The following is a 15,840-nucleotide window of genomic DNA, read 5'->3' as shown; positions in this document are numbered from 1 at the left end:
GTTGATTACATGAAGAGGGGGTTGTTAGAGGTCTGAGCCCTACTAACCCTGTTGCTATCTGATGCTTTGAGATCTGAAGTTACACAAATTGAGAATTCCTTTTATATTTTCTTCCCTCTTACAGTTTAATGTGAATACAAAAGCCAATGTTTTATTTCCCGTGTTCAGTGAAGTAATTCTTCTTTCACAGCACAAGCGTCTCTGGCATTCTGGCAGATGAAAGCAGTAGTGTTTCATACCTACATCTTCACTCACACTCAGAAAAGGAGGCTGAAGGAACTAAGGAATTTGGCCATTAGCATTTGACACCGTATCAATAGACTGCTCTGATACCAGGAATGCTGTTAATAAGCAGATAGATTTGTTGTTACTTTCAGGTAAGAGAACAAAACAGAACTGTTTCTGACTGGTGTGGCTAATAGTTTCAGGCCATAAGCTAATCCTGCTTCCCTCTCCTGTTTAGCACTTTCATTTATAGATTTATGACTCTGAGTAAGTAGGGAGATATGAGGTTGGCTGTAATTGGTACTGTGCATAAGTGTAAATGACCATTTCAAATGTGGATGTTCTGCCAGATATTACATTACTTTTTTTTTTTTTTTTTTAAAAACACACACACACACGCCAAAAAAAAAAAAAAAAAAAAAAAAAAAACAAAAACCCAAAACCCAACTTTCCAGGCTATTGCTCTTTTTAGAGCATTGGCATTTGTTTTACATGCGGAATATTTTGAGTCCTGGGGGGTGAATTCTACTTCAGGGCCTCAAGCCTGTGGGAGGTTATGTTGTACCTCCTAGGCTGCATGATGTTAAAGCTTTGACGCTTCTTTTCAAAGGTCCACAGTTCACAAAAGTTACTGCAGGTATGAAGGATTGTTTGGTTTTCTTCTGCTCTCTTCCTTTGGTATGGATGAGTATCACAAAAGGTCACATGAGCAAAGCATCTCTGGCTATTCTCCTGATTGCCCAGTGTCTCCTTCTAGTGAGTCAGGCAGCCAGCCACCATCTTCACTGCTTACTGAGCAGGGTCCAGACCCAATAGGGTTTTTGCAAAAGGAGTATGAAAAGTACATCTTCGATAAAGGGGCCACTGGCCTGCAAGTGAAGAAACTAGTAGGGCCAGAGGAACGAGATGGTCCATAACTGGGAAAAGTAAATTAATATGGGAAGCAGGAGATAAGAGTAGCACAGGAACCACAGAGGAGAGAACTGGAAAGTTCAGAAGATGGAGTGACCAGGAAACCCAGAAAGGCAGAAAATGGAAAACAAGTTCTGTATTTGCCAGACACAAATCTAGGTACCCACCTGGGGTATCTTATTTTTGGAGCGCTTACCTTGAGAGTGTCTGAGTTTGGTTTTCCTGAGAAAATGCTACATACCCTTAATTTTGTGGCAGCTGCAGTGCTGAGCACTTCAAATCAAGTGAAAATGAGCTAAAGAGGATCCAAAGGGCAGTAGTGTTACCCAAAATGCTGACTCACATTCAGGGGTGTGTAAGACATCCAAGGAACTGTTTGGCTTGTTGAAGCTGAACTGGTGTGCTGCAGATTGGCAGGTGCCTGTAAGGATCAGGCTCTGGAGGGGAGCAATGTCTCTCCAGCTTCTGGAGTAGTATTAGAGCCCAGAATTAGGTGTCCTCCTGTGCTAGAGTCAGCAACAGCTTACCCCGTGTATCTAAGAAGGGGGTTTTGTGCACCTTGAAATTAGTGACTGATATACCTTGGAGGAGGATGTGATTATCCTAAACTCTTGAATCACAGAAAAATGCCATACCTGAGCCTGGAGATGTGAGCAGTTACCACCTCAAAGATAGCTTAGCGGCACCTTTAGATGGCACTGGTCTTGCTGTGTTGGCTTCAGACCTAGCAGCCAAATAACTCTGCAGGGAGTGCCATGGTACTGCTGTGTGGTCTCTGGAGTGCTGCTTCGGGGTTCACCTTTTGCCCTTCCCTGACATCTCTGTATCTCTCTTGCCATTCTTCTCCAGCTTTGCAAATCATGTAGCATCACAAGATGCTGGCCCAGCAAGATCTGCATGGAGGCTGAACGGTGGCAGCTGGCATCGCCTCTTAATATAGAAGTGAGGGGTGCGGCTGCACAGGCAGTGTGGTGCAGATCGGTTTGTGAACAGGCTTGTGCTAAAAAGAGTTTAGTTGCATGTTGCAAAGGCTTACGGGTTTCATACTGAGCCTGAGGTGCAGCATGAGTACACAGAAGGAAATGAAGTGACTTTTAAGAGCATTCAGGAGCAAGTGCAAGCAGTGCATAGCAGCCAGGATGCCTGCACAGAGATGGACTGTGGTAGGAGGTGAGCAGAGCGGGTGGGCACGGCTGAATGGGACTGCAGCTCACATGGAGGCACCTCAGCTATCTGTAACACTGCTAGCTCAGGTAACGTGAAGACCAGAACTGTGGCAGCATGAAATGTCTGCGTGGGCTGGAAAATTGTCCTGCAAACCATTATGGAGCTCCACAGTGTCTCTGCTATGTTGCTTGAAGCTTGCTTGTTTAAACCCAGTACAGGATGAGCTCAATCGCAGCAGTGATTGCAATGTAGGCATGCCCTGTATCCTCTTATAGACCTCAGGAGCTCTTCCATCCCTTTCAAAACCTGTTTTTAAAGGATTTCTCAATAGTTAACCACATGAATGAATAAATCATAATTATGATTCAAATAATCCTGTGAATGAATAATTCATTGTAATAATTGAAAAAGGAATCTCAGCAAGAAGCATTTTACTATTACAAAGGTAAACATTGATTCATTTTTTAAAAGAAAAAGGTCTTTTTCATCTGGTTGCCATACCCTAGTTATGTATAATATGGAAGAAAAATAAGTTTCCTTGTGTGACAGCCATCTTCATACAAATGAAAAAATATGCTTCTTTTTGCAACAGCCATTTTCAATGCTAATGAGTGAGAAGAGAAAAAGAATTAAGAGACATTTAAATCATAGTCACCTCCTTCTTGAGGACAGAGCCAAACAAGGCAGTCGGAGTCAGCTGGTCCAAATGTCCAGAGCCTGAAGTAACTGAATTTTGTCAGCTAGTTAGAGAGGAATTAGGAGGAGGGGTAAAGAGGGGAATGTTTTCTTCTAGATCTATGCTGCTAAGAAATAGTGTAGGCTAAGCATATGGCTTGCAGCCAGGAAAGGCATCAGATACTATGATGATAAAAGCCTGGTTAATAATATTTAGCACGAACAAAGGGCTTTCAAGGGAAAGACAGACTTTTGTTCTCGGAAGGATGGAAGCAGCCTCACCTGTTAGCCTCATTTTTGGAGGGAGAAAATGCAGTCATGAATTTCTGTGTGCTTTCAGATGTGAAGTGTGACATGGACGGAGCAAGCCACAGGTTTCTAAAGGCAAAAGAACTGGACGTCTGATTGCCTGTGAAATGCAATGCTTGCTCTGAGGAGTCTGAGTACTGACCATGTGGTGGTAAATAAAAAAAAAAATGAGCAAGCTCACCCCCTTGGTACCTGGGAGAAGTGGTAAACTCTATCCATTACAAATGAGTAGAGAGAAACTATATTTACCTGTGCCTTTTCCCTAGTTGCACTGTTCACTGTGTGACAGGTTGTCTCCATCTGTGGATGGTTCAGTGTCACTGTCCTGCTTGCATCATGGCAATGACATTTATAAATGGAGGTTTGTGAGCCACAGGCATGGAGTGACTGGCTCAAGGTCAACGGCATCCTGCAGCAGGGACGGGAACGACACCGAGGTCTCCCGAGTCCCACGGATGAGCTCTGATCAGTGATCAGAGCTGTCAGTGTTTGACAGTCCCCGTCAGCGTTTTGCCTGAGAGGCCAGGGGCAGGGGCAGGTTTTTCATGGTGGAGGGTGGGGGAAAAGAAGGGTCGGGGCGGTGCCACCCCTTGGGCAAGCTGTCGCGAAGCGCCTGTCTGCAGAGCTGCAGCCCCACAGCGGGATCCCCTCGGGGGTACCCCCCCAAAAACCGGACGCCCCTGGGCTGGAGCTGCTGCGGCTGCTGCGGCGAGGGGTGAGGGGGAGAGAACAGCAGCCTCCGCGCACGTCCACGGGTGCGTGCGTGTGTCTCGCTGTGTGGGTGCGTGCATCTGTCTGTATCTGAGCGTGTCCGTGCTGGCGCTGCCTGTATTTGCCTGTGTCTATCTGTCTGTCTCCGCGCGTGCCTCTGCTCACGGGTGCGCGTCGGTGTGTGTATGCGTGTGCCGCTCTCCCCCTGTGTAACCGTGTGTGTGTGTGTGTGTGTCCCTGCCTTCTCCTACACCTCCCTCTCCTCCTCTCTCTCCCCCCTCCCGTGTGTGTGTGTGTGCGCGGCGGGGAGGGCAGAGCCGGGTGCGCCGTGCAGCAGCGCGGTGCCCCAGCGCGGGGCAGAGCACTCCAGAGCCGCGGCCGGAGCCGGATCCGGAGGAGGAACCGCGCCGCTCCGGGAGCCGGATCCGGAGCAGGACCCGCGCCGGGAGCCCCGCGGAGCCACCGGGAGAGCGCGGCCGCACCGAGGCGCAACAGGCGGGGCGGCGGGCGGATGGCGGCTGGCTGCGGCGCCGGCCGCTGAAGGCGGGGAGGCGAGGCGGTGGCGGCGGCGGGGCGCGGAGCAGAGCGGGCGGGATGCGGGCGGAGGAGCCGCTGGCGCTGGCGGCCCCGCGGGCGGGAGGCGGCGAGGCGGAGGCGGAGGCTCCGGGCGAGGAGCGGAGCGGCGGCAGCTGCTGCAGCAGCGAGCGGTTGGTGATCAACATCTCGGGGCTGCGTTTCGAGACCCAGCTACGGACCCTCTCCATCTTCCCTGACACGTTGCTTGGTGACCCCAGCCGCCGGGTGCGCTACTTCGACCCGCTCCGCAACGAGTACTTCTTCGACCGCAACCGGCCCAGCTTCGACGCCATCCTCTACTACTACCAGTCCGGGGGGCGGCTCCGCCGGCCCGTCCATGTGCCCCTCGACATCTTCCTGGAGGAGATCCGCTTCTACCAGCTGGGTCAGGAGGCCATCGAGACCTTCCGGGAGGATGAGGGCTTCATTCAAGAGGAGGAGAAGCCCTTGCCCCAGCACCATTTCCAGCGCCAGGTCTGGCTGCTCTTTGAGTATCCTGAGAGTTCCGGGCCAGCCCGGGCCATCGCCATCGTCTCTGTGCTGGTCATCCTCATCTCCATCGTCATCTTCTGCCTGGAGACCCTGCCTGAGTTTCGCCAGGAGCCCAAGGGCACCCAACCTGGCTTTGGGGAGGCGGCACCGCCCAGTGATGAGGCGCTGCTGCTGCCGCCGCCACCCCCGCCGAGCGGGACTCCACCGCCCCTGCGCCCCGCTGCTGGTGCTGGCCCCTTCTTCACTGACCCCTTCTTCCTCATTGAGACCCTGTGCATCATCTGGTTCTCCTTTGAGCTCCTTGTCCGCTTCTTTGCCTGCCCCAGCAAACCCGAGTTCTCCCGCAACATCATGAACATCATTGACATTGTGGCCATCATCCCCTACTTCATCACTCTGGGGACTGAGCTGGCCCAGCAGCAGCAACAAAAACAACAGCCTGGTGGCAGCAGCAATGGGGGCCAGCAGCAAGCCATGTCCCTGGCCATCCTCAGAGTCATCCGCCTGGTCAGAGTCTTCAGGATCTTCAAGCTTTCCAGACACTCCAAGGGGTTACAGATCTTGGGGAAGACTCTCCAGGCCAGCATGAGGGAGCTGGGCCTTCTCATCTTCTTCCTCTTCATTGGGGTGATCCTCTTCTCCAGTGCTGTCTACTTTGCAGAGACTGATGACCCTGACTCCCTCTTCACCAGCATCCCTGATGCTTTTTGGTGGGCAGTGGTGTCCATGACCACTGTGGGCTATGGGGACATGTATCCCATGACAATCGGTGGCAAGATTGTTGGTTCCTTGTGTGCCATTGCAGGTGTGCTCACCATTGCCCTCCCTGTCCCTGTCATCGTGTCCAACTTCAACTACTTCTACCACCGAGAGACTGATCATGAAGAGCAGTGCCAGTACACCCATGTCACCTGTGGCCAGCAACAGTCACCTTTCTCTGAGCCCAAGAAGGGGGACAGTAATCAGTCTCTCAGCAAATCTGAATTCCTGGAAGCAGAAGACCTGGAGTCCATGAAATATTCCAACTTCATTCCTCCCAACAACCAGGGTTATAAAGAGAAGAAAATGCTGACAGAGGTGTGATCATTTTTGTTATCCTGGGTCCAGACACAGAGCTACAGGCTGCTGCACAGCCGTCTTCCTACTAGCAGCTGGATCTATTCAGCATTTACATGCCAGACTGTGAATTGTGATACCGTAAACAGAATGATTGCGATAATGGGCTCTTCTGTCCTGATTTGCTGTTTCTTGTTACTGTGTGCAGCCAGAAATGTTCTTGCTTTATTCTGTGGAGTGCTAGCTGTCATCCCCCACTCCCTCACAAATTTCTTTCTCTGTTTTTGAAGACTGCTTTAATCCAATATTTGCTCTGAAACCTAGCCTTTCTACTCCACTAGCAGAGAAGCCCTTGCCACTACTTCAGCTGAAGGATTCTGCAGTGAACGAATAGTTAAACGGGCTACAAACATCTGGCTCAAGCTGTGCCCTTAGTTCCTGTGCCAGCACAGTGCCCTTGGCTGTGGGATCGGTCACGCCTGCCATGCCATTGCCTTTGAATAATGGAAACACTGTAGCCAGCATCACAATGACTTCTGCAGCTGTAGGAGAAAGTCAGCAAGCGGATGTCTTCCTTCTTTGCTAAAGATCCTCATGGTTTGTGTTTCAAAAAAGGTGCAGAAATCCAAAAGCCCTTTGTTACTTGTGACCATATACCATTTATCAAAAACAAGCTTAAAGAAATCAACAGGCTTGGTGAAGGTTCTGTTTTGAGCTTATTTGAGCCTTATTTATGCCAGTGCCCTGACGTTAATTGGCTCTTACAGTACCAACTTGATAGTGGTAAATGCCTTCTGATGCAAGGCACATTTGAATAAATTCATTTGTTATCTCTGCAGTTTATCTCCACACAATAGCTTTTAATGAGATGTACTTTATGCTCCAGATATCCAGTTCTGTATTCAGGCGTGTGAGAGCAATTGACTCCACTGCATTTTTATTGAAGCGTTTGTATAGCTGAGGGAAGTTTGCATGCTGGTGTTTTGGTGATGTAGCTGAAAAACACCAACCACAGACAGCTGCATCCATGCTGTCTGAAGATTGCACTGATTTAGTGTGTCACATGCATAAATTACCCCAGGGTAAATGTGTCAGCATTTGAGACTGAGATTGGCATGGACAGGTACTTCCCTAAGCCATCTGCACAAACCCAACAACATACCCTAGACCTTTCAAATTAGGAGAGAAACAGCTATCCTTGAAGATATACTTTTGCTGTATTACTGATCTAGCCAATTGTTGGTATTTCATGGATACAAGGCATAGCAATGTCTTTTGCATGCACTAGGTTTTATGAGAGTGACTTATGCTAGCAATGCAGAATGCATAGCTTGGCTTGCAGTGCTAGGTTTGCCAAGGAACCAGAGATTTGCATCTTAAGATGGACATTTTGCTTCCCAGATATTTTCATTTTTTTAATCAGCTCTGCCTTACACCTAACTTTAAAATGTTTCAAATGCTGCCAGTGGGTGAGAAGGGGAAATGGATGCTTTCAGATTCTATTGGCAATTTTCTTGCAAAGAAAAGTCTTTCTTGTTTTAAATATAAGTGTACGTTCTGCATTCACATGTGTGCATGTGTATGAAAGCAAAGGCAGCCATTAAGGTCTTGCATCATGCTGTATGATATGCATATTAGAATGTACTACATATTGCATGTGACACATGTAATACATAAATGAGACATAATATCAAGATGCAAAATATATAGAATACATTTTATGTATATGTATATATTATGCTTTTCAACCATAAAGCTAAGAATGCTAAAGGCATATACTTTAATATGGTCAGAATTGGCTATAGAACTGGTTGTGGGATGGGATCTGTTTGCATCTTCAATACCCTGCTTGTTTTTCATCATCTTGAGATCTGGCTCCATGCCTAGAGTGCTTTTGTTGTGGTGTCTCTTCATCTGGGCCCTGATCATATGGTAGAAGTTGTTTGTGTAAATCCTAGCTGCTACTTTTCTCCAGAGTCCCATTGTCTTCTCAAAGGTTTTTAATGTACAGGGATCCCCCCTGGAGTCAGCGCACAACCATTACTTGAAAACCTCTGTTGTCTCTCTCACTGAAATCAGTAGCAAAACGCCACTTGTCTCAGTTACTGCAGGTCAGTCTGGGAGACACAAGCGTGCTGTGGTGAGGGCTCTATAGCTGAGAGGAGTTTGCCTGAACACATAGGTGCCTAATTCCTATTTGTTTCATCAAGACTGAGGCAAATATCTGTGAAAGTCTGGAGCCTTGGAGCCATTCTGCATCCCCTGAAGCATGTAACCAGCTGGTGAGTAAGTAATCCTGGTGAATAAGTGGGATTGAGGAAGGATGAGCATGGTGGCATCTCTGTTGATTTTGTGTGAAAAGTTGTCTTGATCATTGAGTTAATTCAGTAAAAAGCTGTTGTTGTTCTTAGTTGTGTTTCAGGGTCAGTATAATGAAATATTTCCTGTGAGTGGAAGAGAGTGACTCTTCTTCAAATTTTGTGTTACTGTAGCAGATGCACAAAAAACTAGCAACATAACCTGCTATTTAAGAGGGATGTTTGCAGACTGCTGCTGCCTCCTTGCAGAATGTCCATGTTTGGCATTATTTTATGCCTGAGTGTATCAGCTGATAAAAGTTTCCCCAAAGTAAGATATAAAAAACTCAGGTTAAGCATGAGTTCAGGAGGAGGCATGAGGCATGCTGAGCCTACGTCAGAAAATTCCCTTGCTCGTTTCTTCCCTTGGGCCTGGCCCCAATGCCCCTGCCAGGCAGGAGCCCTCCCTGCTCAGAACAGGTCATTCTCCTGACCAGCATGACAGACAGACAGGCATGGAAACTCCAACAAAAAGAGATTTGAGACAAATTACTGATAGCATAATCCCAATGTGTCTTATAGAGATGCTCTTGTAAAGAGATTTCCTGTTCTCAGGTGAAATTCAGCAGTGAGTTTCTAGCCAGAGTGTTGTCTGTACACTGACACGGGCACACACACAGGTGTGAAGGACCTTTGTTGCAAACAGATAGTTTTTGTGCAATTTTTGCCATCCACACTTTTCAGTTCTGAAAATAAAGTGCAAATGAAAATGTGTAAAACAGGAATGGGGTTCGCACCCTGGCTTTTCTCTGTTAGAGCTAAGAGAAGCTAATGGAAGCTTGGAAACTGTGATCTAGGGACTTTTGTTTCAGTATGTAAATCTTTCTCTAAGCATCTCCTGAAAAGCAAGGTAGTGAAGTCCCCGAGTCATCAATAATACTATACATTATAGAATTTACAGAATTTGACATTTTTATTAAGGAGCCTTTCAAGTGACTGAAAAGACATAGTGACACCCAAGCCAATGACTAGCATCAGGAAATCACAGAGATGTTTTCAAAAATCTTACCTCAACTTCTCACCCCTTATCACTCACTCCTGGATGTTTGAAATACAGATTTGTCTGTCAGTATAACCATTTCCTTCTGAAGGCAGAGCACATCCTCATGAAGCAAAGTAGGCACCTCCAGGGACTTGTTTCCATAACAACCTCCCAGACTGTTTCTCTCTACCCCGTGTCTTTGGCTACAAGCAAAAGCACTCATTGAATGTTTTCAGTTTTCAGATATTAGCACCGTATCTTTACAGCTGTTTTCTTTGTTTACTGGAGATCATCCCATCACCTTATATCACGTACAACTGCCCTGTTCAACTTCAGACAGACAATTATCAGCATCTGAAAACAGAGAGTGCAAACGAAGAGATAGGAAGGGATTTTATTTGTATATCCTTACATACAGATAGGTGGGGATTGTGTGAAGGACAATCTGATCACTCACAGTCAAGGAGCTGAGGCACAACTGGCCTGTGAATGTAGAGTCATCTAGGTGCTCGGTGACAAGGAATATAAGCTAAAGCATCACATTAAAAAAAAAAAAACCCAGAAACTCCTCTTTCAACAATCTCACTAGGAAATGGTTTTGCTGTGGAAGAGACTATTGCTCCTTCCTGAACCCTCAGCTGTTCTGTGACAATCAGTTCCCTGGAAATTTTCCCATAGGATGTTTTGCACCAAAGCAGTACAAGACAGAAATCATCTTCTTGGAGGTGGGGAAGGAAGGAATGGAAGAATTTTACTGAGGGCACATTTTTTTATCTGCAACTCATCAGCAACATAGAAGATTGTAAGGGTGAAAGCCATGAAGAGCTGTTTTGCAATATTTCAAAGTCTGCAGTACTGTTGGATTCCTATGCTTACCTCCAAGATGAAATGCCTGTTTTGCTCCTGTTTGGAAAATGTTGCAATTTGGGATTTTTGAGCAATTTTCTGTTTTGGCCCTGTTCCTTTTGATCCAGCTTTCATGGATAAAAATTCGCTTATAGAGCAGCTGTGGGGGCAAAGGTGACTGGACTTGGTGTTTTTTCCTAGGCCCTCTCATTCAGTGTACAAAGATCCCTATGGAGATGAAGAAGAATGAGTATAAAGGAAATTCAGGGCAGCAGGAGAGGGTAAGCACTGAAGCGTCTTCCATACTGTGATGGAAACAAGAGCATCATCTCTAAAAGCAAAGGAACAAACAGCTCCAGTGTATGCTGCTATAGCAGAAGTAGGTAAGGTTTCTTTTTCATCTGTGAAACTAATGACTAAGAGTTTCTTGCAATTAATGAGAAAGGATTTCCTAATTAAGATTTGCAGCCTAAAGGGAGAATCTGGTTCTAGGTGAAGAAAGATAATTATAAACTACAAAAATATAGTATGAGCCAGATCCTCACCATCTGCTGATTCAAGTTGGCAAAGCTCCATTTAGTACAACTACCTTGGTTTATATTGGGCTGCAACTTCAATCTTCTGCATCAAGTCAAAGCATATGTACTATTTGTTAAAATGCTTATTTTTGTTTGTTCTTTTCTTGAGGTCCTGTTTGCATCAGGGAAAGATCCGCAGATCACAGCAGGAGTTAACCACAGCTTTCCCAAAAGCTCTCATCTGACTTGAGTCCAAGTAAGTTTACCAAACTCAGCAAAGTTAATCTTCTCTTTAAGTTTATATTGACAAAAATAAAAGCATAGTTGTTTTTCTTAATGCTGGAAATATGCAGATGAGTTCATAGAGAAGTTTAAGACTGAATGAGATCCTGCCCTCAGCTGCAGCCCTATAAGCACAAGATAGCTCTATCTACATTGCTGTAACCAAAAGCACAGTCTGATCTCTTCGTCTTACTCTTTGAAGCTCTCACTCTAAAGAAATCCTGTTCTGAAGACATTTGTAGCCATATTGTGAGCAGGCTCGGAGTCAGATCACTGGCTTGCAGTCATCTGCTTTACACATAAAGTTAAGGATGGGAACAGGTGCTTGCAGGATGAAAAGACTTAATCCTCTGATAAAATGAACAATTGCCAGTGAATGCTGAGTGTCCTTAACTGCCACCAAAGACAGTGATGAAATTACCTGTTTATTACAAGAAGGAGCTCTTCTTGTGCAGGGTCATGTCCTAAATGAGACAAGATTCTAGTCAGGGAGATAAAACCAGAAGAATGCTTTTGGGAGAAAGCAGACAAGGACTGCAGTGACCTTGATTTCTAGTGTACCTTATGTTGTTAGTACATGTCAATTCTGTATGCCTTGCCTAACTGCCATGGTTTCCACTTGCTCCAGGGAAGTCTGTTTGGGCCTCTTTAGTTGGCACAAGATATTGAATATTATAGCATAGTTTTACACTTTGGGAAACATAACTGTGATCAGTGTGGGTTTTATGATCCTAAAGCATAAACATTCATTGATAAACATTCACCGCAGGAAATATCCACATTTTCTGTACTGCAAATTAAGAGGAGTTTAAGCAACAGATTGAACTTTCCTGTGTATGACTGTTTCTTAGCGAAAGAAAGGAAAGGATTTAGAGGAGGGAAGGCGGTCATCAACTTCCATGGTCACCCTAAATTACTGAAGCTGTGTTGCCTATTCATTGGAGACAAGACTCATGGGTAAGGTCTGTCTTCATACAAAATATAATTGAAAGTTCAGTAAGCCCTTCTTTGGCTTCACTTTCACTAAATGGATATAAAGATATTTACTCAGTGGTGTAAAGCTTTAGAAGACCCTTAGTCAAAAAGTGCTATAAAACACAAGTACACCAATTTAACTACCAAATTTACCAATTAAATTACCCAATTTAATTAGTATTGTAGCCATTGTTTATTTAAAGAAAACTGGGGTCTCAATTCTGCTCTCTACCTGACATTAGGTAAATGTATCTTTAAGGATATGAATGGTGTAACTCCTAATTTAAGTAAATGTGAGAGAAGAATTAGGCTCAGAGAAGAGGGCTGTAAATGCAGATGTCTAGAATAGATCTCTTTAGGTGTTGTAGATACATACTGGTCCATTTACATAAAAGGTCATACACGATTTATACCAAGAGAAGATTTGGCTTTTAGAGTACGTATTGGTTTATTCTCTTCTGTTCTCTGGAGAGAAGTTAAATGGCATTTTACAAGAAAACTGGAACATTACTGTCTCCTCTTGCTGCTTGTTGATGCATCTGTTGTTTTCAATTAGCTTGATGGCATCCATTTTCAGGAAGCAGATGCTGCCCTCTTTTACACTGGTACCATTCTGGAATAGCTCCACTGACGTCAGTGAAGTGACTCCAAATTTATCCCCAGTGAAAACAGAATTGGACCATAGCCTCTTTGCTTATCAGCTACGGTGCTCTCAGGAAGGTGCACCATTACCATACCATAAGGTGGAGGTGAACACCTGTCTGCTGTGCCACACTCAGCTCTTTTGTGTCCTTGGCATGACACCCACGTGCCTGGCTGGAGCAGAAGTCAGGCTGGTGTGGGGCATGCATGGTCACCAGATTCCCCATGCTGAATGGAACAGTTGCTGGTCCTAGAATCTTGAACGCTTTCCCATTTTGACTTCCATCAGTTTCCTCTTGTTTGGATATGTTTTCCAAGGAGATAGAGCTTTTTAAGCTAAAGAAGCATAATTGCAAGTTTTAGGTAATATAATAACAGAAGGGAAGCAGAGGTAGACACAAACTCTACCCCTCCTACAGTTCTTTGCTGTTATGGCTATGTGAAAATTGTTGCAGTCTTGGCAGGTTGGCTATATATCTGCTGGCTTCAGAGTCTCCATTTTCCAGGAATACTAAGTTTAAACAAATTGGGCTACTTCGTTCCTGCTCTAACTCTACTGATCTCAGTCATGCCTTCCATAAAACTGGACAAAAAGCTTCATATAAAAGCCATTAACGTGCTGTATGGAAAAATACTACTTGAGATGGGGCAGATGAGGGTGAATAGAAGAAACAGAGTCAGTAAAGAACAGAATAAATAAGCAGTGTGAGACAAGAGGTAGGTTCTTAAAGGAGTTTCCCAAGTATCAGTCCTGGGTTGTTTAAAATATTAGCAGTAGAGTTGAGACTATGAAATTTAGCAATGAAGCAACCTAAGAGTCATCATCAGGACTGTGGATTAGGACACAGAACTAGGTGACTGAATAACTGACTTAAAGAAATTGAAGGATATTATAATAAAGAGCACAGAAGTTAAAGTTGTGGTAACGATTTTGGTGGCAAGCTTGGGGAAGACAGATGAAAAGAAAGACGGGATACTGAGATCAGCCAGGGTCACTTACTGAGCCACCAGAGTAATACAGCCATAAAAATTGCAGGTGCAAGTCTTTCAAAGTCTCAGAAGGAGTACATTCAGTACCACCTGGGAAATGTTAGTTCTGTAAAGCCTCATCTGGAATGCTGTGTGCATTTTTGTGACCTATATTTGGTCAGAAAGGGTGCATGGAAGAACAGCAAGAATGATCAGGTGAAGGAGAGTGCTTTGCAAGAGGAAACTGGAAGAGCCTGACTTTTCTAGGCCAGCAAAAGATTGAAAAGACCTATAGTTACAAAAATACTGAGGGCAGAGTAGACAAAATAGGTAACAGCTATTTAAGCTAAAAGGTAACATTAGTGTTTGAACAGTAGAGCATAAACTGGCTATGAATAAATTTACCATGGAAAGAAGAAGGTGATTTCTCATATAGCAGACAGAGAAGGAGAAATGAAAGCTCATTCCGGGTTGAATAGGAGAAGTGAAGGCAAAACCCATTTTTTTTTTAGATAGACTTTCTTAAATATATGAAAGAGATAAGATAGAAGTAGTTACATGCAATAGAAATAGCCTGAGTCCAGTGATTTTGTCTACTAGAGTCCTTTCCTACACCCGGGATGTATTTGAGATGCCAAATATATGAGAAATTGTAATGTCTACCCTAATTTCTCATGTCCTCCAGCTCATTTGCCATACTGCACACATTTAGGTACAAAACGCTAAATCTTGATGATTTTATCATTTAATTCTTGGGCTGTGTGAATAGGAGGGGGAACTATGGGAATAGCTGTGGTCTTGGAAGATGTTTTTTCTTTATGGGAGTGGGGGAAGAGAAAGAAGACCTGGGTGTTGGGTAGGATGTGGTAGGGGATATCAGATCACTCCAGGAGATAGTCTGTAGATAGAGGGGAAGTTCATGCCTTTTAAAAAGTCATTAATCTCTGTTCATTGCTCTGCTGACCTCAACCTGGAACCTCTGCTGACCTTGTCTGGTCCTTTCTCCCTCTATATATTTCTCCCTCTCCAAAGCTCTCCAGCTCTCTCCTGATCTTCCTCTTTTCCTGGGGTCTCTAGTAATTCCTCACTACTGTGAGCTCCCTGGAATCATTAGAATATTGTATTGCACCTAATTTGAAGTAAGGCCTTGAGCTAACTTTGCTGCTGCTCAGCTGAGTTATCTGTTTTTAGATGCAGCAATCAACTGTTATGCATGATCTTCCACAGCTTCTGTTGAAATGTCAGAACAGTTGATAACAATGGCCACTCTGGCCTGAAGAGGTTAGCAGAATAATTTCCTATTCCAGGCACTGATCTGTCAGAGTAAAGCTTAACATTCCCTCCCTTACCTTTCTTAGTTCATTTAATCCTGTGGAAAAGTTACAAAAAGTCCCCTTAAGCTCAGCAGATAAAACAGACATTGACCAAGGTGAGAGTTTCACTGACCCATCCAGCTCTGTGGCACAATAGAGCCAAGAATGATCTGTTTTGATACCTTATCCTTGAACCTTTAGCTTGTTGCTGCTCTTCGTTCACTTTTGTGAGGAAACCATCCTCTTGTGATTTGTATCTGTATTTTGGCTAGCTAGTTCTGCTCTTTAGCTTTGAAATAGCTTTGCTTTTTCTTCTTCAAGTAGAAAAAAATAAAAAGTAAAGCAAAATTTACACATAACCATGCACATTATGCAAGCATATGAATACGGACACTACTTGAGCTTTATCAATGACATTAGCAGGATAATGCACACAGATCCAGTTGTCGATAAATTGTTTAAGGGCTTGTCCCAAGTGCTTGCCATCACTTCTTGAGTTATGGCAGTCAGCCCGATTAGGAAAGAATTACAACAAGTATAGAGTGAGGCAGTTGAACCATGATCACAGTGTCACATCTATTTCTTGGCTCAGTTCACTTTTAAATTGAAGGGAGAAACCACCATCAATGTGTTTATGTGCTTCTTAATTCACTGTTATATCATGTGTGCTGCTGTTGCATACAGAGCATTGCTTTTGAGTCATGTAACAGATTAATGGTGAAGATCCTGCTGTGGTAATTACCACACAAACACAGAGCAAAAAGCTGGTCAGAGGGCTTATATGGTTGAAATTATATATACCTCTTTGGAGCTTGAAGAACTTTCCAATGGTG

General features: G+C 44.6%; 1 protein-coding gene across 3 annotated transcripts in view; it reads left to right on the top strand.

Moving 5' to 3' along the window:
* Positions 1-3,872: 3,872 nt before the first annotated feature.
* The window catches only part of LOC110359271 (potassium voltage-gated channel subfamily A member 6-like), a 30,250-nt gene continuing 18,282 nt past the window's right edge, over positions 3,873-15,840 (top strand). For 2 of the 3 annotated variants that reach the window (XM_065034423.1, XM_065034442.1), the window contains exons 1-2: positions 3,873-10,691; positions 10,996-11,082. In XM_065034423.1, coding sequence (XP_064890495.1) covers positions 4,594-6,150 — 1,557 coding nt within the window. In that variant the 5' untranslated portion in view covers positions 3,873-4,593 and the 3' untranslated portion in view covers positions 6,151-10,691; positions 10,996-11,082. Of the gene's footprint in view, positions 10,692-10,995; positions 11,083-11,959; positions 12,066-15,840 lie in introns of all 3 variants that reach the window. The other variant, XM_065034432.1, reaches the window with a different exon arrangement.

This window comes from Columba livia, chromosome 1 (genome assembly GCF_036013475.1).
Source record: "Columba livia isolate bColLiv1 breed racing homer chromosome 1, bColLiv1.pat.W.v2, whole genome shotgun sequence".
Classification (NCBI taxonomy): Eukaryota; Metazoa; Chordata; class Aves; order Columbiformes; family Columbidae; genus Columba; species Columba livia.
This window is presented reverse-complemented; position numbering and strand designations above follow the sequence as displayed.